This window comes from Trypanosoma melophagium, assembly GCF_022059095.1.
Source record: "Trypanosoma melophagium isolate St. Kilda chromosome Unknown ctg5segment0, whole genome shotgun sequence".
In the NCBI taxonomy this organism is placed as follows: Eukaryota; Euglenozoa; class Kinetoplastea; order Trypanosomatida; family Trypanosomatidae; genus Trypanosoma; species Trypanosoma melophagium.
The window spans coordinates 273,657-295,341 of record NW_027125187.1 but is presented as its reverse complement, the minus strand read 5'-3'; the positions used below and the strand labels follow the sequence as shown (position 1 = coordinate 295,341).

Here is a 21,685-nt window from a genome sequence, read left to right as displayed (position 1 = left end):
TTAAGATATACACAGAAATAAATATGCAAAACAGTAATAACTAGAACAAAAGTAAAATACATACACACACAAACGGTCAAAGCAATAATAAACCGATATGGGAAAGCAATAAAAACAAAAACAACATCAAAAAGAATCATAACTTATCGTTAATTAGAGGCACGATACAAATATATCGGAACAACTTTACTAAGTACCTGACGACATTCTAGGAGGACTTTAATGTTCACATCAAATACAATTCTTAGATTAGATGTTTTAATAGAAGGACATGTATACCATCGTGGAAAAAACATATAAATGGGAATATCAAGATTGTGTAGCACATCTCCATCTGCTACTTGAATACGTTGAACTTCCGTAGCTTTATGTGCGGTTACCTCTGTTGTAGCTGCATGTTCTACACGTAATAGTTGCAGTTCAATAGAGAGAATTCTAACATTACATCGTCGCACTACAATCCATCCAGAAATTGGTATATCAACGTCGTTATAATACCGTTCAAAATTACCCTCAAGAAGAAAACTGAGACCACCCATTCGACCAATATTATCATGCTCTTCTATTCCTTCTTCATTTAATTCAAAATTTACACCCTTGTCTTCTTTCAGTACATGAGGAAGAAGAAGAACTTGACCTGGAACAATAACTAGTATTTGAAGTGAATCACTTGTTGACTTTCCCATAATCCCACGAGCCGTCGCCGTAAGTGTGTAGGAACAGGAAATACAAACACCATTATACGTCTCTATAAGAAGAATATCAGGATTTGACGCTTTAAGACCAAATAAAAAAGGTAACTCTGTTTTTCCAGCAGGCAAAACATGTCCTTTAGAATGAAGTGAAATGCGTAGATTCATCAAAACCAAAGGTTTTAGGTTCAATGTTTGATTAAATCCAACAAGGTCACTACAACCACCTATAGTAGACTCAATAGTCAATATCCCCAATACAGTCACGTCGATACTAACAAAGGTAGAAGCCGTCGCATAGTTTACAACAACACATCCTGTTACTTTCTCACCTGCGATATAAGTTGCACCAATGCGGTCCACGTGTACACTAAGAGGTGCATCTTGCCGTAGTTCTGTTATGGAGTTACAGTCCCTGCAAGGAGGTTTAGCAAGAATAGGAGCAGAAGCAAAAAAAAAAAGAGAGAGAGAAAAGAGAGATAGATAGAGTATCTTTCCACTCTCTTTCTTATTCTCTACTCTACTTTCTTAGAACCGCACTCACACAAGCGCTATCTTTATCCTTGTCCTAACTCAGAAATATTGAAAGACACGAAAAAAACAAGACAACAAAAAGGTATTTCTATCATTCTCAAGAGGGTATAAACAAAAAAAAAGCAACGATTTCTTTTCTTGAGTGAGAAAAAAAAAAAGCAACGAACGAAGACAAAAAGCATCAGGAGTAACTAAAAAGATATGAAATGACCTTGCGACATATTTGTTGACTGCACCCAACTCCCAGAGCAGACGTCTATATACAATAACAGTCCAATTGATTTGAAGGGGAGGACCAGCAAAGGAAAGATTACCTCAACTCAAGAATGAATAAAAAATAAAAAAGATGCTATTGAGAAGGAGAGCAAACACATTTTTTTTTTCCGAGAAAACACCATCAGTTACACAAAAATATCATCGAAAAAAGTATAAAATAAAGTGAGAAGCTAACGGAAAATCCCGAGATACTTTTTGCTCCCCTATACACCTCCTCTTTCGTATTCTTTTTTCTTTTTTCATTATTGAGTTCTAAAAGAAAAAATTACTTTTATTTCTCTTACCCTATATATATATATATATATATATATATATATATATATATCGTTTTATACATCCATACCATCTGCCCCTGTACTCCCTTTCCCCTTTATTCAAAACAAGCAAACAAACACTCATTCATACGCCCCCAAACGTGCTTTCCCTCTCCACTTTTAACCTTCCATCACAAATGCTTCAAGCAGAACACTTCCACAACACTTATTATTATTATTATTATTATTATTATTATTATTATTATTATTATTATTAATCTTCGCACTTCGGCGGTAAATCTTCACTGCCCGTATCACGGCATTCGGAATTGTCTGAACTACTTATTTGCGGCGATTCCGTAAAATCTTCTAACGGCCACGTGTGCCGTGCCAGATATGAGGTAACCATACCCTCAAGTACCGCCGATACAATAGACTCTGCAACCTCCCCAGCAGTCTCCGGAATCATCACGGAAAAAGTGGACACATACGCCCTCAGTAGCATCTGAACCAGGAGCATCACGAGCACCCGCTTAGTGCGTGTGCGTGTAGGACCTAGTTTGCAACGCCGCCAGCATAGTTTGGCTAGCGTGAGTGCAACAGATGGCAGTTGCCATGTAAAGAATCCAAAATTCCACTCTGCGTCTGATGCGAAGGCTTGTAAGGCGTAGGCGGCGAACTTCCCTGGTGCGAATCTATCGAGGCGTCGCAGCACGTCCGACCAGCCGGTGAGAACGTAGTCGAGGAGAAATCGCGGGGTGGTGACGGCCGCGAGGTACTGCCGCGGGCAGAGGAGCCCCGAGAGGAGAATTTCCGCCCCGAGAGCCGCGGCGTACGGCAGCGCCTGTCGCCTCCACGTCGCTGGCGGGCCGCGCCGGAGGCACCGCGAGAGAAGACCGCGGCCGGCGTATGAAGCGCAGGTGTGGAGGCACAGCCGCACGAGGGAGCCGTATAACAGCCGCAGCGTCTCTACACGTGTGTCAATGGGGGGTAGACGCTCCATGACATCTGCAGGTTATATCAACTGCCCAATCAGTATATTTATATTTATATTTATGTAGATTAGGTAGGTAAATAAATATACTTCTTGTTTAGGGGACAAGAAAATTAAAAATAAACTGAAGAAACCTTTTTTCGCTTTCCCTATTATTTGAGTTTATAGAAAGAGAAAAAAAAGAAAACAAGAGGAAAGAAAAATATAAAAAGAAATATAATAGGTAGTTTTGGACATTTTTTATTTTAAATAAATAATAATATTTTTATTTCAAAAAAAAAAAAAAAACACCGTTTTTTTCATGTGATGTTATCTTTTCTTTTTTTTTTGGACGTCCAAAGGCCGGAGTTTTTATCAAGAAGCAGCTGTAAAAGGTGGGACTCTAGAGCCCGGAAGCTTAATAGTGGGTGAAACAAGTAGAAAAGGTTTTGGAAGACTTCCTGCTGCAGGAGATAGAAATGAGAAAAACTTTCTTCCAATTTCTAGCAAAATAATAAAACCTGCAACATTTGCCTCATCAATACTCTCTAGAGAATCAGTCCAAACAACAGCTGCTAAACTCAACGGTTTAACATCCTGCCATGAAAGAATTTCTGACGTCAGCGCATCGACGAATTGTACATCCTTCACATGTGCAACACCGCGGTATGCTGACAAAGGGGTTCGAAGTGTCCCCTGAAAATAACCTACTAACTGTTCTGTACGTGATTCGTTTAGCTGTGACGCACCACAAGTAAACATACGGGCTTGTTTTGGATAGCAAAGAACCGTAATATTATGTCCAAAGGTAGATCTTCTTAATTCTTCTGCAAGGTCTCCATCAGAACCACAAATAATCACATGAGTAATAGAGAAAACAGATAATAGTTCAAAGAGAATATCCCGTCCTATACCTGTAGTCCATCCCATCGTATTTACTATAACCCCACCAATAGCGTACTTTGGTTTTGACAAACCAACTGAAGCAATAGCTTGCCAAGTTGAAGCACAAAGATCCAAGTACCTTTTTCGTGAACTTGTAGTAACTGTTTTATCACCAAAGAAAAAAGTTAACGCTGCCATAGTATTAAATCCTTCGTCCACAGGAATAAAATTTTCTATGAAAGCTGTGGCAATACTTCCAGGGCAAACGATACCTTGTTGACCAACATCAGCATCTACAAGAGCAACACCGTACGTCTGTCCAGTTATTGCCAAATTTACAAGATTACGACATAAACTACTTTTACCAGTATTTTGATCTCCAACTACAAGAACACGTGGACCTTGTATAGGTTCCTCATGAGAATCATAGACCACACCACTACTACTTTTTGAAGCAGCTTCTGCTCTTGCAAAATCTAGCACTGCATGTAAGTCATCAGCAGCCGAGTCAAGTACAGAAACAGTAGCAGTAAATTCTCCCTCTACATGTAGACGACAAGTGGCCAAACAGACTACTGGAATACCACACTTGTTAAAGGTATAACGAACATTTCTTCTTAAAGGAGCGCCAAATATTGTCGCCGCACCATCAAGGAGCACAATAGATCCTGTTCCGATAAAGTGAAGATTTAACTCACTGCGTTCTAATTCATAAGATGAATGATGAATACCTCGAGGCATAGTTTCCTTTTTCTTGTAGTTTCTCAATTAATCTGCGTGTCAGACTGTGTATTCTTGTAACAAGAAAGAATTAAAAACACGCCTACATATTTTGAGTAAAACAAGGAAAAAAATAATTAAAATAATAGAAAAAAATTTTAAACAAAATAGAACGAAAGATTCAAGATGAGATGCAAAAACAAAAATGAAAAAAAATAACTTTATATATCATATGTGTTTCTATTACATACACTTAAAATTCCAATGAAACCCACTTTCCATTTACCATCAAAATGACGACCACTGTTAAACGACAAAATATCATCCAAACAAAGGTTACAACCACCAACACAGCTTGCTACTGCCATCTCAGGAAAGCAGTTTCAAGCTACCAGTTATGGGATCCAGAAAAGCAGAAGGAGCCGGTCCAAGGGCAGCCACCATCATATTCTCCAGAGCACTAGAAGAAGAAGAAGATGATGAAAATTGTGATGATGTCGCTGTTATTGCACTACACCACGGTATCCCAGATGTGTCGGCCTCCAAAACAATCCGTTGAAGTGTCTCAGCATCGGGACATTTAAGAGTAATTTTTGCACACCCGACGCGATTCCACCACAAATACCATTCCTGCCATTTTATATGGTCAATATCTTTCTGTATCTTATGCACCAGTTCAGCAGCGGCACTTGCAGCAGAAACTACAGTATCTTGAGTAGACATTTTTTTTACATCACGCCGAACTACCAGTACCATTTTTAAGCGCAGCTCCTCCATACGCTCGAACTCACTGTCTTCTTCTGAACTGTCATAGTTTTCCTCTTCACTCTCTTCAGTGCTCCACTCATTTTTACCATCATTATTTTCTGCACCTTCATTCCCAGTTTCTACTTTTGGTTTCTGTTGTCGTTTCATCTCCTTCAGCGCCTGCGCTGCTCTCTTTGCCAGTGATGGATTACGGAACTCAATTGAAGTACTTCTCCATCGCTGGAAAAACCACTTCACCGAAAACGCTACCACAAAGCCAAGGAAGAATCCCAACAAGTTAACGAAGAGTGCACGCATCACATTTGTAGAGCCTAAAATTTCTGAGCCTACGTCCATCCTCCACCCACCCACTTTTTTTTCACGAAAAAAAAACGAAAAACATTAGAACACTAATATAAAAAAGAACTACACCACAACACGGCAAAGTTTCACAGAATGCAACATTCGCTTTAACATTAGTTTGTTGCAAAAACAAGAAAATAAAGAAAAACAAAACGAAAAAGAAAAATAAACTCAATACATACCTTATACACTGGGAATAACTTACAGTAACGATCACAAGCACATACAACTAATTATATATATATATATATATATATATATATATATATATATATATATATATTAAAATTTCAGCAAACACCGTCGTGAATGCCAGCCTGGCGACGTCTAAGCGTAATACCAAGCGAAGTCTCGTTAACTGGACGCACTTGACCACGAGAGACACAACCACTAACAGCAGTAGCACTTCTTGAACGTCTTGGCGGTAATCGCGATGACTCTTCACTTCGCCACGGGTGTACCACATTACTACTTAATTTTTCACTATGATTACGAGGAGTGGCGATGACAGGAGTGTTACTCAATGTATATGTGACTTTGTTCTCCCCTGTTCTTCGAAATCGCGTCGGTGTCCCTGAAAGGTCATGCTGAACTAAATGAGTACTGCGTACACGCTGTGTTCTTGGCCTAGAATTTCCATTAGTTGAACGTTGAATCTTTGTAGAAACAAAAGTATCAAATAACGAAGAACCTTCAGTTGTCTGTGGTGCAAAAAACAAATCTGTTTTTGGAGGTGGATTTTTTTGCCAATTTTTTCTTCCAGATTTAGAAACTACCGGTATATTGTTGATTATATTCTTCAGACAAAGCATAGGAACTTCTTTCCTTACAGGAGGAGGATTTTTAATCAACAACCGCTCTTCTGATACGGTATTCACTTCTTGCCGTGTGACTACTCCAGATTCAACGTTTAAATTTGCAATTGAAGCACCACCAAAAAGAAATTTTTGTTGTTCTTTTTCTATTTCTTTTTCTCCTTGTTTTTTCTCCTCTTGTCGCACTAATGTATCATAGGATAAATTTACCTTAAAGACTGGAACCTCCCCCATGGAAGTCCAACCACGCGAGAGAGGCCCCGTGGTCGTTGATACATCTCGAGGGGAGTAATCTGGGACACTGTGAGTCAGTTGCCTTGCTACCCCCTGTGACTCTCGCATAACTTCCCTCAATGGAGAAGATACTCGCTTACTTGAGACCGCGGTATAACGCAACAACATGGTGCGGAACGCATCACGCTGCTGTCGACATGCCGCATCCTCCGCGATGTGGTGGTTTGCGTTCTGTTTAGCTAACTCATCAAGTGCTGCTATAGCTCCCTCAAGGACAACCTCATCTTGTCCACCGAGTGAGCGTCTTGCATTCGTTCCGGAGGGTGAAATATCGCCAAGCACGTGGCTTTGACTAGCCACCACTTTCACTGCCGTTGTCGTCCATCGCCACGGTGGTCGTCGCGCCCCGTTGGCCCCCGACGGCTCTACAGGCGGTCGTCCTCCGGGGCCGTTTCCCCCGCGTTTGAGGGGCCCGCCGCCCCCCTGCCCCTGGCAGGCCCTAATGAATTGCCGCTCCCGCTGCAGGCGGCTCTGGTGCAGTGCGACGCGGTCCACCAAACGCATCGACTCCGCCGGCACCGCCGCTGCCGCTCGGGGTGTCCTACGCTCGTGGGCATCGCCGTTGTGGGTGGCCTCTCGAAGACTGACAACACCGTTCCGCAGGCCTTTTCGAATACGCTCAATAGTGTCGTTAATGCGCATCTCTACAACCTCTCTTCTCAGCAATGTTCCATCAAAATCACACGATACATTCAACTTTGAAAATGCAGAATACAACAGCCATTCCAAGTCTCCAAGTAACTCATCTTGTGTTGCAGGAGCAGTGCTGTCAGAAAGGAGAAGCCAATCAGCAATTACCCAGCGTGAACGATGATTAATCTCAACAGCTCCAGGTCGAGCTGCAAGTTGACGAAGGAGTGCACTAAGACTTAAATTCCGATGAGGCGGAAGTCGAGAACTCACTAAACCGTATGCTTCAACACAGCGAAGAATATCTTCAAAATCTGTTTCATCAACAAGCCTACAACCAGCGTGAATGACATCACCTAATGAAAGTCCCATACAAGAAGATACGGATACAACAAAATACTCATTAGTGGGTGTGTACTCCTGCACATACACATCAATAGGAAGTGAGACACAAGGTGGTAGATCCTGCAGTTGCGCAGCTGCAATTAGTGCATCTAATCTTAGCTGTTGTGCATGCAAAAAGGTAGAAACACCTGATTTTGTGTTTGGAATCTCTAGAGGAAGACAACGCATTTCATACATGCATTTGTTCATCTTATCCTGAGCACTATATCGAGGCCCGTTACGACTTTCCTCTGCGTCACTCACACAATTGCAGAGCGTTAGCATTGGGAAGAGTTCATTGCGTTCCCGCAGTTGCGCAAGCGTTATTGGAGTGGTTGACATTCGAACCCTCACCGACACACTGGTGTACAACACAACGAATTAAATACTAAAACCAAGCACACTGGTAGAAACCCTCCAACCCACCCCAACCAAAGAGAAAAAAAAGAAAAGCTCCTTGACGAAAAACAACTAGAAAAAAAAGAAAAAAAATGTTCAAAAATAGTATATATATATATATATAAACTTGTGTGAATTCAGTCACTCCCTTTCTTTAGCTTTTCCTCAACGTATTCTGTTTCCTTTTGGTATTCTCTTCTTTAGCCCCTTTTTTTTCGTTGGCAAAGAGAAGAAGAAAAACGAGTACTCGGAGCAAAGTAGTACAGACCACTATTACTCTGAGATAGACCCTAGATAACGAAACGATTAACGCAAAACACAAATTAAAAAAGGAAATAAAAACAATAATCAAGTAAAGTAAAAAAAAAAAAAAGTGCAAGAACAAGAAGGGGTCAAGATAAATCGTAAGTGGAGTAGAGAAACAGGAATAAGAAGAATATAGTAAAAAAAGGAGTGATAGAATTAACAATAAGACAGGTAGGGATACGGGGTGGAAAAAAAATTCAAAGGGGGGGAAAACGGCGACACAAAGAGACTATAACAAAGTAGAGTGTCATAATTGAAGCAGGTCTAAGAGTGAAGTATGGCGGTATTTAATCAATTTTTCTTTTTTTTCTTTATATATATATATATATATATATATTAGAATGTATTTTTTAGCTAGAGTGAGGACATGTTTAATGCAGGTATAGAAAGCACCTCATTAGAAGCAATATCGCGTAAAGCGACGAGTTTGATATGCTGTGCCCCCACATCGTCCTCTTCACGCAGTACAACACTGCAGTTCGCCCGGTCGGGGGCCACACGGCGTACTGCTCCTAGAAGTTTTGGCAGAAAGTACAACTTCCTGTCTGCCTTACTATCACTTAAACAAATGGCAAATGTTCGCACATACTCATACAGTGCATAGAAGAGGGTTAATGAGTACATCTGCTTTTCCTCTTCTGTGAAGAACGCAGTAAAGGTGTCATACACTACACGCATCTCCTCACGTTCACGCCTACTTAGTCTATCTGTGACGAGTGGGTAAACACCGAGGTGTTTCAGTGCTGTATGTAATGGAACTACATTATCTCGTTCAGAATTAACACTTTGACTTTCTTCTTCAAGAGATAATTTGGAATTACCACTGTCATTCGGTCGTCGTTGACAGCGACGTTGAACAGAGAGTCGATCATGTGTGACACAAATCATAGCAAATAAACGTGTGGTCATGTAAGCCAAATCAAGAGGAGTTTGACATACACGTAATGTAAACGTGGAAGAGATAAGATCTCGTGCACGTTCCACTGCAAGACGATGGCGCCCAAGTTCCATAGCAAAAAAAAGAGAAGATCGCTGTTGACACTCCACACTACAGTAACAGGCTAATTTAAGACTTGTACTACCAGCTAAATCTACAGGAATATGCATCATTTCTTTAGAAGGTTTCAAACACACACAACAACGATCTGAAGATTCTGAAAACATAGATTCCATTGCGAGTATAATCCAATTTTCTTTATAAACAATATCAAATTGTTTAAATTCACGACGTGTTAAAAGTTCTTTCGCATAGTAAGCATCCAGGGAAAGGCTCAAAACATTTTTGGGTAATTCCATTTGAAGCTTATTTAAAAAAGCATTAAGTTCCCCAATTCTTCGCAATTCTCGACTATGAGGAAGTAATAACATGGCTTGATGTATATGCATACTAGCTTCTTCAAACTTACCAAAGCCAGCCAATGCACGTGCGGCAGCAAGATAACCTTTTACCCAACGAGAATCTAACTCAATTACTTTCAACGCATCCCTAAGAGCTTCCTCAAAATGTCCGAGAAAAATATTGGCACGAGAACGCAGTACCAAAACATCTACATTTTCTTGCATTTCATCAAGTTTATCAAGCAACAAGATTGCTTCTTCAAACGCTCCTTCAAGAAGACGTTCTTGTGCTAAACTTAACTGTGGTAGATTCTGAGGTATATGCACCTCCATAAATGATAGAGACTCGTAGTATTGTTTGTTAAGTATACATGTAGTACCATCAATACGGCTGCGTCCAGCCCGAGGACCAAGATTACCAAGACCAAAAAAAGATGTCACCATACTGCTACTTCCGTGTGATGAAGAGGAGTATGCTTCAATAGGAACATTTGATAAACACGCACGTGGAAGACTTAGACTATAGATCATATCGAGATGTTCATTGTAAAATTGCACAAGTGTAACATTATTTGAATGTCGCACAACAGTACCACGAATTCGACCATTACATACAGCACGATAGGATTCATCCCAGTGCTCTCGTAAAAGCAATTGAGTATCTTCTTCATCCACTACCCAAACATGAGTTCCTACAGGAAGAGCTTCAAGAGGCAAACGTGGTACAAGTGGTTTTCGTACACAACTAAGTGAGATAACTGGCTCTGGCACATATAACTGTTTTTCATCTGGTTTTTCCTCCTCAGAAGTAATATCAGCATCAGATTCACCTTTCAAGACATCTTCAATTCGGAAGTTTCCTCTGACAGTTCCCCACTCAGATTCATCAGATCCGCTCTCATGATTACTATCTACTAGTGCACTACCACTACCAGCACGAGAGCCTGCGGGTGACACCACCTGCAAATCGGCATCAAGCAACTCGTTCATGCCCGGTCTACCTATACGAGACTTCATGACTTTAAACACAAAACTTTTTTTTCAAGGAAATAAAACTATTCTCTAGAAATATTTAGGCAATTCAGCCTTTTTCTATTTTTTTTCTTCCCCCCACCAAATGCTGAGGTTGAAAATGAGGAAAAATCAAAAAAAAAGAAGGACGAAATAAGAGAAAAAGAGAACAAAATATAAACTCCAAAAAGTTGTATAGTTAAATGAAAAACAAAAAAAAAAAAAAACAAATAACCGACAGGAGAAACAAAAAAAAAAAAACCCAAAATAAGCAAATGCGTATAAATTTGCTCTTGTGTGATATACAGGTGATAGAAATTCCACAAATAAAATTATCCACCGGAGACTACATGAAAGTGTTCAGGGGGCGGACGTACCTTCTTGAAGTAAGTCTCTGGTAAGGGTGGAACCACCGGGTCTTGCTCCTGTTTGAGTTCAGACGCAGCAAGAAATATAAGAGCAGCAGCTGCAACAGATGTCTGCAAAATATCATGATGATTTTCATACACCTTCAACAATTCTTCTCGATCGTCTTCAAGTGAACTATAGAAAAGAGCTCTATTGCGGTGATGTTTACGCCATGCAAAAGAACGTTGAAACATAAAATAAAATGCCATTATTGCTAATATACAACACATATACAACATTGTTCGATTACGCATAGGTAAATCCCCACTATCACTCATCCTATCCACAGTCCTCTGAAAGGTTGTCTTTGCATTTTCCTCTCTCTCTTTTTCAAGTGACCGACGACGCAATTCCGCAGACATTTCCGCCTGAGCTGCAAAGGAAGCGTAGCGTGGTTGATGTACACGCACTAGGGGACGATCTAGCATCATCCAACTTCCGTCATCACGATTCTGGTACATGTACTTTCCCTCGGGCGTTACACGTTCAGTGGAAGGATCTAGTGCACTAACTTTTGCTGCCTCATGGTCTGAAAGTACATCCTCATTGTTACCTTGTTCATAGTGATGCTGCCGTTGATGCTGTTGTTCCTGTGAAAAAGGATTCGGTCGGCGAGCATCATCACGACCTTTTGTACCGACTGGTTTTAACCGAAGACGTTCATACGCACCTTCTTTCAGAAGTAAATTGTATGCCTTGTTGATCTGCTCCATCTTTTCACTATCACCTGTCTTCGAATCCGGGTGGTGAAGTCGCGCTAACTCCCGGTACCGTGTTTTGATCTCAGCCTTCGTCGAAGCACGACTAAGACCCAACACTGCAAAGGGATCTTTTGATAAAAACCAAAACGAGCGACGCATCAACTCGTTAAGCGCTAAAAGGCTCCGAACGCCAAAGTTGCAATAAGTAGAGAAATAGATGAACAGTACAAACAACAAAAATTCGATAACAGGGGGTTTCCCGTATCACCGCAGAAACCACGCTAATACATAAAAAAAAAACAAAAGAAAAAAGAAAAAAAAGTAGGAAAAACCAAAGATATTCACAGTAAAAAAAAAACAGCATTAACAAACAAAAAGAAAGAAGAAACTTACAAAAAGTAGGAGTACCAAATACTTCATCTGAACTTCACCAACAAATTACGTAATTACCTTTTTCCTTAATAACAATAACAATAATATAAATAATAAAGTAGAAATAATATAAATATAAAAAAATCAAACGCGTTTTCATATTTTTTTTTTAATTTAAAAGAAAGCATCTAACAGCACTACAAAAACAAAAAAAAAAAGAATCATTCAACAAAATATATCATCACCATCCAACAAAAAAAAAAAATCAAAGCACAACCTACTTTAACCACCACTACTGCTTCTTATCAGAGTCCTGTTGTTGCTGATCCTGCTGCTGCTGTTGCTGTTGTTGTTCACCCTGGTTGTTGCTGGTGCTGTTGCTGTTTGCTGCTGCTGCCTGCTGGTACTCGGTACGGCCGCACTCCATGACTGCCTTCTGAAGCTTGTCGGTTGCCGCAGAGAGCTCGTCCTTTGTCACGTTGGGGTTCTCCATAGCCTTGCGGAGCTCTGCGAGAAGCGTGCGCACGTTCTCCTTCTCGGCGTCGCTCACATACTTCCACTCTGTCAGCTGGCGTTCCGCTGTGGTCACCTGGGTCTCGGCGTTGTTGCGCACTTCCACCAGCTCGCGCTTGACGCGGTCCGCCTCTGCGTGTGTCTCCGAGTCGCGGATCATGCGCTCGATATCCTCCTTGCTCAGACCACCGTGGGCTGTGATTGTGATGTTCTGCGTCTTACCTGTGGCCTTATCCTTCGCCGTGACGTGACAAATGCCGTTGGCGTCGATGTCGAAGGTCACCTCGATCTGCGGCACACCCCGTGGTGCCGGTGGGATGCCCACTAGGTCGAACTGGCCCATCATCTGGTTGTCAGCCGCCATCTCGCGCTCGCCCTGGAACACCTTGATGCCCACCTGTGTCTGGTTGTCCGCAGCCGTGGAGAATGTCTGGCTCTTCTTGGTCGGGATCGTCGTGTTCTTTGGGATCATGCGTGTGAAGACGCCACCGAGTGTCTCAATACCGAGTGACAGCGGTGTCACATCGAGCAACACGAGGCCCTTCACATCACCACGCAGCACACCGCCTAGTGTCGCCGCACCGAGCGCCACAGCCTCGTCGGGATTCACACCGCGGAATGGCTCACGACCAAAGAACTGCTTTACCGCCTCAATCACCTTCGGCATACGTGTCATGCCACCAACAAGCACCACCTCGGAGATCTCCTTCAGTTCCACACCAGCATCCTTGATGCACTGCTTGCACGGACCCAACGACCGCTGCACCAGCTTGTCCGCCAGTGACTCAAACTTGCTGCGGCTCACCGTCATCTGCACGTGCTGTGCGCCGTCCTGGTTGGCCGTGATGAAGGGCAAATTCACCTCCGTCTCCATCGTCGTCGACAGCTCGCACTTCGCCTTCTCAGCAGCCTCACGGATACGCTGCAGGGCCATGCGCTCGTTGCTCAGGTCAATACCAGTCGACTTCTTGAACTCCGTCAGGATGTAGTCAGAGAGACACAGGTCAAAGTCCTCGCCACCAAGATGAGTGTCACCGTTTGTCGCCTTCACCTCAAACACACCACCAGCAATCTCGAGCACGGAGATATCGAACGTACCACCACCAAGGTCGTACACTGCAATCATGCTGTCCTTCGTCTTGTCCAGGCCGTACGCGAGTGCGGCGGCTGTTGGCTCATTCACAACACGGATCACGTTCAGACCGGCGATGGTGCCGGCATCTTTCGTTGCCTGCCTCTGCGCGTCATTGAAGTACGCGGGGCACGTCACCACAGCGTTTGAGATCTTACGGCCAAGGAAGTTCTCTGCCGTCTCCTTCATCTTCTCCAGCACAAACGCACCCACCTGTGAAGGGGAGTACTGCTTGCCGTTGGCGTCCTGCACCCACGCGTCACCGTTGGAGCTGCGCACGATCTTGTAGGGCACGTTCTTGATATCATTCTGAATATGTGGGTCGTCGAAACGGCGGCCAATCAGTCGCTTCACCGCAAAGAAGGTTGACTGGGGGTTTGTGATGGCCTGGCGCTTGGCAGCCAGACCGACCAGCTTCTCCTGGCCCTTGAATGCCACCACAGACGGTGTTGTGCGGAAACCCTCAGCGTTCTCCAGCACACGTGGTCTGTCACCCTCCATGACGGCGACGCAGCTGTACGTGGTGCCAAGGTCAATGCCGATCACATCCCCTGTCACCTTAGATGACTGCCAACGTGCCAATGACGTGGCAGCCAGACTTCCGGACAAACGCAGACGACGAGAAAACATATCCAAAGGCAGTTAGTTATATTTAGATTCTTTTTTTTAGTGAGAGCTTATGTATTCTAAGAATTATACAAGAGGAAAAATAAAGAGATAGAGTGGTTATATAAGAAACAAATAAAGGTACATTTTCGTATTATATTACCGTTGAATAAATGTTTAAAGAACATAATTTAAAAAGTTTATTGTATAATAGCATGAAGAACAAATCAAAAAAATGAACTTTCTGTTTTGAAATTCTATAAATCCACACGTTACTAAGGTGAACGTGGAGTGGTATTTGTGGCTCTAAGAAATAAAAAAAAAAAAAAACGAAAGAAAGAAAATTAGTATGCGTAAAAAGTGAAGAAAAAAAGTGAATAGTGTGCTTTATACTGTAGAAAATTACAAGAAGAACAGTAACAGATGTAATCTTTCAAGTTCCTTCTCCTTTCCGTTTGTACCTAACGGTTATGTAGAGCTTATTCAGGTTGAAAGAACAACTACATGAGAAGAGGAACCTTCCAAAGGTGTTACTGCAGCCCAAACTGCCTTTTTACACTGGAAAAGAGAGGCGACTGCATATGATGCTGTGTTAAATGTTGCATGTTGTGGTAAAAGATATTGCGCCGTCCAGTACCTTGTCGGTTGTGGACGTTCATCCGTATCAATTATTGTGAGCTTACCGGACATATCACCAGCTGTTATTCTTCCATGGCACATCGAAACACAACGAATAGGAGCACGAATCTTTCCTGTTCCAAATGCTTCCTCCCGAACATTACTTGTTGAACAACGCATAACGAAGACACGACCTCCAACTGTACCTACGGCGACGGCAGCAGAATCTAATGATGCTGAAATACTGGTAATTTGATCTGGAATAGCAAGGACAGTTACCGGTTCAGTTCCACTTCGTGCATCGTATAACATAACCTTACCATCATAATTAGCCACGGCAAATGAGTTATTGTTAACTGCCACGGCCCCTATAACACGAGGTTTTGGCGTTACAAAACTCAATCGCACTACAGCTCTCTCAATATCTATTACCTCTGCACTACTTGGTGAACTACTTAGAAGTAGTGAGGGCTCCTGTGGCACTTCTTTTAGTGACAGTACTGGTGTCTCCTCCTGGAAGGTGTAACACCGCACTACCATGCGTGATTGACGTGAGATGACCGCAATACTCCCCATTGCCGTGCCGATAGCCATACAGGAATCGGCAGATAAGAAACAAGATGAGATAACGGGATCACCACCAATGATATGATGTGGGAAACTCTCCAAATGTGTTGAACAGCGTGTAGAGGTTTCATAATGAGAACCACTCATATTAAAGATATGAGTTCCATTCATCATGGTACTTACAAGACAGGAATTAGTGGTATCACTATGTGTCATGTTGGAGATGCGTCCTTGCACCTCAAAACGGCATGTAATTCTGTCCATGCGTGGTGCTTTTATACTACCTTTTAAATACACCAAAGAGTCAAACTACGACCTCCCGTTCTTTGTATAGATCCAGAAGAAAAAGAAAAGAAAAAAAAAAATGGATGAAATAAAACAAAACAAAACTAGGTATTTTAAACTTTTGAAAATAATACATCAATTCATTAGAGATAAACAGAATAAAGATAAGATGTTTCGAAACCACTCCATTCTTTTTTTTTCATTAACAGAATGAAAATACGTGGAAAAGCTGAAACAAGAAAACAAAAAAAAACAAATAATAACAATAAAACGTTACTTACTTTACCCAGAGCAAACTCAACAACATTATTTTTTCTTTTTGTACCGCATCACATTCTTTCCATTTATATTTTATTTACTGTAGTAGAATGTCATTCCAAAAATGAAAAAATAAAATAATAATAATAATAATAATAATAATAATAATAAGAAATCGTACTACTTTCGCCTTACTTCCTCTTAAAGAACTTGAATGGATACAAAATGGTACCTACACCCACTCCGATAGCAATTGCAGCTGGTATATGAATAGGTGCATAAGCAAAGAAGCACTTGGTCGTAAGTCTAAAAAACTCTCGCCGACGTTCTTTCCATGTTCTCTCATTGAATACTGCCCACATACCAGGATAGAAAAGATGTGAAGCTACAAGACAAGAGAGTCCTGGTACTTGCGATGTGATAGGTCCAAGATAAGGCATAAAACCTTTTTTTGCCTTTTCATTTTTTATACGTGGCTCAATGATAAAATAATAGGCACACCAACTAGCGAAAAAATTTACATAAAAGAAATCACTCATCATACGAGGTATAAGTGTTTTCTTTGAATCCTGCGTTTGTGACAACTTCAATAATGGAGAAGATGGAATGGAAACACAAAAAGGTACCGCAAATAGAGTTGCACATATTGTAGCACGAATAATAAGTTTAAAAGTTGAATGATTCACCAATACCGCCTCCTGCTGTTTCTGTTCACCCAAAGTATTACCTTTCTTTGGCACCTCTATATATGACATTACTGTTTTTCTACCTATTGTACACTTCCCTTTCTCCCTTCTCTCTTATCTACGCTTTTGTTGTACAGAAGGAACAATATACAAAATCAGATTAAAGAAAGAAAAAGAAGAAGAAGTGAAACGAAGCACGTACAAGAAAATAATATAGTAGTAAAAAAAAGATATCTTCTAGTTATGCGATTTGGTAATAAGAGTTACAAGAGAAGAATAACCGATTGAAAGGAAGCCCTCCATTCTCCCCCATATGACTTGCACACGTACTCAAATAGAGATTTAAAAAGAAAGAAAGAAAGCAAATAAAAGCAAGACGAATAATAAAAAAAAAATGACACTGACATCAGTCAAGACCTTCTTTTCGCAAGACGCTGCACCAATGGACAGCTTGTGCAAGACAAGATTTAAGCTCATCCACATTCTCTAAATTGGGTAAGAGGTGAATAAGTGCACTGGTCTCTTCGGTACGAAGTTCTAGTTGTTGTAAACGGTAGTGAAAGGATGTATTAGACAAACCACCAAAGTAGAGAGCAATATATCCATTCATTAATATCAGACGACATTCATGTAATACACGTTGGGTTTCGAGAACAATATTTAATGAATTTCCATGCATTTGTGCACCCTTGTGATTTTGCGTTTCATTTCTTATATTCTGTAATACCTTTTGCAGTGTTTCTTTTTCAAGTGAAATACTCTCTTTATGATTTTCCCATCTCGTAAAACAATTAAGAAAAAGCATTTGATCACCATTTTTGTTATTCTCAGGTTCACGTTTATCACAATTATAGTAATTACGATTGTGTTCTGACCATGGTCCAAGACATACCCAACAATATTCGTGACGGCAACAACTACATGTCATGTGATTACAACCGTGATTTTTCTCTGTACGTACTAAACATTTTGGACAACCTTTCGTTTTTTCTTGAATAAGTGCCAGAGTTGGTTCATTCTTTTCTAGAACTTCAATCCAACGTTTCATCATTTGACATGTTGCAGGTGCATGAGGAGGTTGAAGACACTTAAAGCAAAATTCTAAACCACATATAGAACAGCATACATCTGGTCCAGATTCACGTAATTTCATCACATGTAGTACACCTTCACAAGATGCTTTATTAGGGCAACAGCGCATATGAGGATTGTTTCGAAGATAATCCCTGATAACACGTTGTTGCACTTGCACATATTCTTTTGAGGGCAAAAGCTCTTCAAATACCCCAAGACCCACTATACTACAACACTTCTTTTTGGGGCACCGTTTGTTAAACAAGTCAGAATCATGTTTTAGCGCAAAATGTAAATTCGCTACAAAGCAATCAACACAGAAAAAATGTTGACATCTGGGTATAGCCACTGCTTTTCCTATAGGAATTTCATCTCCACATATAGGACACTCCAGAGGTTTATCATTTTGTAACAACAAAACATTTTCTTTACCGGAAGAATCCTTGGTATGACAGATATCTGTAATGTTAAGTTCTTTATTAATTCTTTCCATATCACTCAGGTATTTTTCTAATACAGCATCATCCATTACCCAACCAAGGTGTCGAAGAACAAGAAGCGCTGCATCAGGTGCTAATCCAAGAATTTCATTAGCTTTTTCCATACCTTTACGCATATTATCCAATACTTCACTCGCCGTTAGAGTTATAAAGGACTCTGTTCCCAAAGAAGAAAGACCTGGCATATGTTCTGCTTCTATTTTTTCTGCCCCTAACGACCACTGACCGTCTTCGTATGCTGAATCACAATCATCTTCAATGTAGTACTCTTCCTCAGTGTAGGACATTGCTAGAAATAGCAAAATAACACTAATAACCTATATTGTCTAAAGACACAGAGGTTCAAAGAAAATACCTTTTCTTTCTATTTCCTTCCCAGCAATTTTTCAATTTTTTTTTTAATATCTCTTCTCGCTAATTTTTCTCCTTTTTTCTCTTTTTAACTTCGTGCTAGTATTATTGGAGAGAAGGAGTGTGATAAAAAAAAAAAAAAACGTCAACTAGCAATGGTAGCAACAAAAGAAGAAAAAAGAAAAAAAATGATAAAGGAATGGAAAGTAGGATTATTGCTCCCAAAGAGAGACAAAGGGTAGCGATCACATGAGAGAAGTTTTGTCACACTTGAATCTTTTATCTTCTTAAGTTTTTTTTTTCCGGCCTTAAAAAAAAAAAAAAGGAAGGAGTGCACAGATCGTTCACCCACCCCACCTTTAACTTTCTGTTTCTGATTCTTCTTCCTTTTTTTTCTTCCACTCATTACACGTTGTTGGGTTTACCGCACTGTATCATTTAGCGCATGAAGGCCTGCTTTACCCATTGCCCAGCGCTTATACCATTCCACATCACGTTGACTAATTCGCGGTTTGACTTTCTGCAATGCGGCATCAATATCATTGCGGGTGATGTACGCCGCTTTTGCATCTTCCGTCACCCGCAGAAATGCCGCCTCTTTCACTACCGCCACAACCTCCGCCCCGCTGTAACCCTCCGTTTTAGTTGCCACATACGCCGCATTCAGATCAGGGGCGACGGGAATACGGGCAAAGTGAATCGCCACAATCGCCTCCCGCTCTGCGAGATCTGGAAGTCCAACGTAGACTTTGCGATCAATACGACCTGGTCGCAGCACAGCTGTATCAATATTATCGGGACGATTTGTAGCCGCTACAAACACCAATGCCTCAGAGGATTCATCAAGTGCAGCAGGAAGACCATCTAATTCGGTAAGAAACTGAGATATAACACGATCAGACACACCACCTCGTCCACGATGTGAACACATACCATCAAGTTCATCAATAAATACTACACATGGTGCTACCGTACGGGCACGTGTAAAAATTTCTCGTACTGCTTTTTCACTATCTCCTACCCACTTTGAAAACACTTCAGGTCCCTTAACTGAGATAAAATTCATTTTAGACTCATTAGCAAGTGCTTTGGCTAACATCGTTTTACTACAACCTGGTGGTCCATAGAGAAGAACTCCCTTAGGTGGTGAAAGTTTAAACTTACGGAATATCCAACTCTGTTTACCGAGACACCAGGATACACAATCCTGTAGTGTCTTCTTTGCGGACTCACTTCCACCAATGTCACTCCATGTAACTTTCGGTACTGAGACTTCAAACTGTTTAAGTGAAGAAGGTCGTACTATTGTTAACGCTTTTTGAAAAGAATTATCAGAGAGTCCAATAGTTCCTGTCGATGAGAAATTTTGTACCATTCCAACTTCTACTAGACGTGCCAAGTCACGTTGTGTAAAACCATGAGCTTGTTCTGCCACCAACTTGAGAGTTTCTTCTGAGACATGAATAGAAGTCAACATACTATGTTTATCTATAATAGTCTTCAAACATTTCAACCGTTCTTCGTCTGAACCTGGTGTAAGAAGTATAATACGTTTACTAAATCGTTCCTTTGTTAAGAGGGAACTGGATACAGCTTCAGCTGATGGAGCAGAAGCAATAACATGAACATCAAGTTGTTCACGTCGAATATTATCAAGTTCTTCAGATAATGCTGATGCTACAAGAGTCACAGACCACAATGACCCTGCCATGGAACTAGGATTGGTTCCACAAATAAGATGAATATCATCAATTAACACTGTTGATGGGGCAGCGATCTTTGCACGCGTAAATGCTTCACGAAGCACTGTTGAAGTGGTTACATCACTTGCATCACCTTGTGGAAGTTCTTCAACAGAAATAATTTCTACATGACGTCGTTGCAATGCAGCAGCATCTTGTCCTTCATTTTGAAGGTATTGACTCTTACCAGTTCCAGCTTCTCCAATAACTAAAACATGTTCTAAAGGAATTGATTTATTTATTGTGTGTAGTATTTCTTCTGATGTTTTATCCTCATAATACACATCACGACCACCATCTCTTATTAACGTATTTTCCATAAGCATACCTAATGTAACATGCTTCCCTTTTTCTAAAATTTTTTCGTTTATTACGGAAGGTATACATTTTACTACTTCAACGTAGAATGGATTTGTTGCAATGCGTACCAAAGCTCGCATCCCATTGAATACTAATCGATGCTGATATTGGCGTCTAAAAGCGGCGCGAACTTGCAAAAAAGGAATTTCAGTAGATGAACCATTACACACATCACGTGTAATTTCCACATATACTTGTAAAAGTGGTACCATAACAGAGGAATCCTTTACCACAGATACAATTACCTGTTTATCTCTAAGTGCTGCTGACATTTCATCAGCAAGCAAAATAGTTTGTGAGTGACATGAAGAAGAAAGAAAAGCCTCACAGTACGATTCACACACACTAGATTTTATCTGCAAAATAGCACCACTCACAATTCCCAAATTCTTAAAAGAAGAAGGGGAAAGCCGTGCCTCATTTGAGGGTAAAGAGCTATCGGAACGAAGCTGTAATGAGAGCTCTACTCTTGAAACTCTATGCTCCACTGGAGTTGTTGTTGTTGTTGGAGAAGGAGGAGGAGGAAGAATTTTTGCAGGTAACGGCAGTTGTGTGCCTGGAAATCCCTCACGACCCCGTCTTTGCGACACTGACACCTCCGCAACACTTGTTTCTGCCTTTGATACAGCAGAGGTACGCACAAATCCTGCCCCATCAGCATTGGGGCGAATGGGCGGTATGAATCGCGCCTTCTTTGGGGCCATCCTATTCGTTATCCCAACAAAAAAAAAAAATACATTACAAAAACAATTCCCCCATACCCAATGCGCCAGGATGCAAAAAAAAAGAAAAGAAAAAAAGGAAGTGGTAAGATATTAGAACATTACTATAATCGTTTAGGATTTTAATCCATTAACAAGGCTTTTAAATTGTAAAATTAAATTATAATAT

The 21,685-nt window shown here is 41.0% G+C and overlaps 12 protein-coding genes across 12 annotated transcripts; all 12 read right to left on the bottom strand.

Moving 5' to 3' along the window:
• Nucleotides 1-149: 149 nt before the first annotated feature.
• On the bottom strand, nt 150-1,447 carry LSM04_000201 (Vacuolar protein sorting protein 26 related; the record flags this gene model as incomplete). The annotated part of the gene is made up of 2 exons (XM_067329524.1): nt 150-1,087; nt 1,438-1,447. The coding sequence occupies 2 exons, from the start codon at nt 1,445-1,447 to the stop codon at nt 150-152; spliced, it is 948 nt and encodes a 315-aa protein (XP_067187151.1).
• Nucleotides 1,448-2,030: 583 nt separating this feature from the next.
• On the bottom strand, nt 2,031-2,759 carry LSM04_005650 (uncharacterized protein; the record flags this gene model as incomplete). Its single annotated transcript, XM_067329522.1, has 1 exon — nt 2,031-2,759. The coding sequence occupies one exon, from the start codon at nt 2,757-2,759 to the stop codon at nt 2,031-2,033; it is 729 nt and encodes a 242-aa protein (XP_067187422.1).
• Nucleotides 2,760-3,104: 345 nt separating this feature from the next.
• Nucleotides 3,105-4,355, bottom strand: LSM04_004852 (Polyribonucleotide 5'-hydroxyl-kinase Clp1; the record flags this gene model as incomplete). Its single annotated transcript, XM_067329521.1, has 1 exon — nt 3,105-4,355. The coding sequence occupies one exon, from the start codon at nt 4,353-4,355 to the stop codon at nt 3,105-3,107; it is 1,251 nt and encodes a 416-aa protein (XP_067187390.1).
• Nucleotides 4,356-4,703: 348 nt separating this feature from the next.
• Nucleotides 4,704-5,438, bottom strand: LSM04_009104 (Peptidyl-tRNA hydrolase; the record flags this gene model as incomplete). Its single annotated transcript, XM_067329520.1, has 1 exon — nt 4,704-5,438. The coding sequence occupies one exon, from the start codon at nt 5,436-5,438 to the stop codon at nt 4,704-4,706; it is 735 nt and encodes a 244-aa protein (XP_067187575.1).
• A 296-nt stretch (nt 5,439-5,734) lies between these two features.
• LSM04_004688 (uncharacterized protein) lies at nt 5,735-7,909 on the bottom strand (the record flags this gene model as incomplete). The annotated part of the gene is made up of 1 exon (XM_067329519.1): nt 5,735-7,909. One exon carries the CDS (start codon nt 7,907-7,909, stop codon nt 5,735-5,737), a length of 2,175 nt encoding a protein of 724 aa, XP_067187381.1.
• A 717-nt stretch (nt 7,910-8,626) lies between these two features.
• On the bottom strand, nt 8,627-10,627 carry LSM04_005598 (uncharacterized protein; the record flags this gene model as incomplete). The annotated part of the gene is made up of 1 exon (XM_067329518.1): nt 8,627-10,627. The coding sequence occupies one exon, from the start codon at nt 10,625-10,627 to the stop codon at nt 8,627-8,629; it is 2,001 nt and encodes a 666-aa protein (XP_067187421.1).
• Nucleotides 10,628-10,953: 326 nt separating this feature from the next.
• Nucleotides 10,954-11,889, bottom strand: LSM04_002185 (DnaJ domain; the record flags this gene model as incomplete). The annotated part of the gene is made up of 1 exon (XM_067329517.1): nt 10,954-11,889. The coding sequence occupies one exon, from the start codon at nt 11,887-11,889 to the stop codon at nt 10,954-10,956; it is 936 nt and encodes a 311-aa protein (XP_067187251.1).
• Nucleotides 11,890-12,394: 505 nt separating this feature from the next.
• LSM04_009093 (Heat shock protein 70 family) lies at nt 12,395-14,377 on the bottom strand (the record flags this gene model as incomplete). The annotated part of the gene is made up of 1 exon (XM_067329516.1): nt 12,395-14,377. The coding sequence occupies one exon, from the start codon at nt 14,375-14,377 to the stop codon at nt 12,395-12,397; it is 1,983 nt and encodes a 660-aa protein (XP_067187572.1).
• A 459-nt stretch (nt 14,378-14,836) lies between these two features.
• On the bottom strand, nt 14,837-15,802 carry LSM04_005526 (uncharacterized protein; the record flags this gene model as incomplete). The annotated part of the gene is made up of 1 exon (XM_067329515.1): nt 14,837-15,802. One exon carries the CDS (start codon nt 15,800-15,802, stop codon nt 14,837-14,839), a length of 966 nt encoding a protein of 321 aa, XP_067187418.1.
• Nucleotides 15,803-16,272: 470 nt separating this feature from the next.
• On the bottom strand, nt 16,273-16,836 carry LSM04_007777 (uncharacterized protein; the record flags this gene model as incomplete). The annotated part of the gene is made up of 1 exon (XM_067329514.1): nt 16,273-16,836. The coding sequence occupies one exon, from the start codon at nt 16,834-16,836 to the stop codon at nt 16,273-16,275; it is 564 nt and encodes a 187-aa protein (XP_067187522.1).
• Nucleotides 16,837-17,173: 337 nt separating this feature from the next.
• On the bottom strand, nt 17,174-18,628 carry LSM04_007683 (IBR domain; the record flags this gene model as incomplete). The annotated part of the gene is made up of 1 exon (XM_067329513.1): nt 17,174-18,628. One exon carries the CDS (start codon nt 18,626-18,628, stop codon nt 17,174-17,176), a length of 1,455 nt encoding a protein of 484 aa, XP_067187520.1.
• A 485-nt stretch (nt 18,629-19,113) lies between these two features.
• On the bottom strand, nt 19,114-21,498 carry LSM04_009641 (ATPase; the record flags this gene model as incomplete). The annotated part of the gene is made up of 1 exon (XM_067329511.1): nt 19,114-21,498. The coding sequence occupies one exon, from the start codon at nt 21,496-21,498 to the stop codon at nt 19,114-19,116; it is 2,385 nt and encodes a 794-aa protein (XP_067187604.1).
• Between the last annotated feature and the right edge of the window lie 187 nt (nt 21,499-21,685).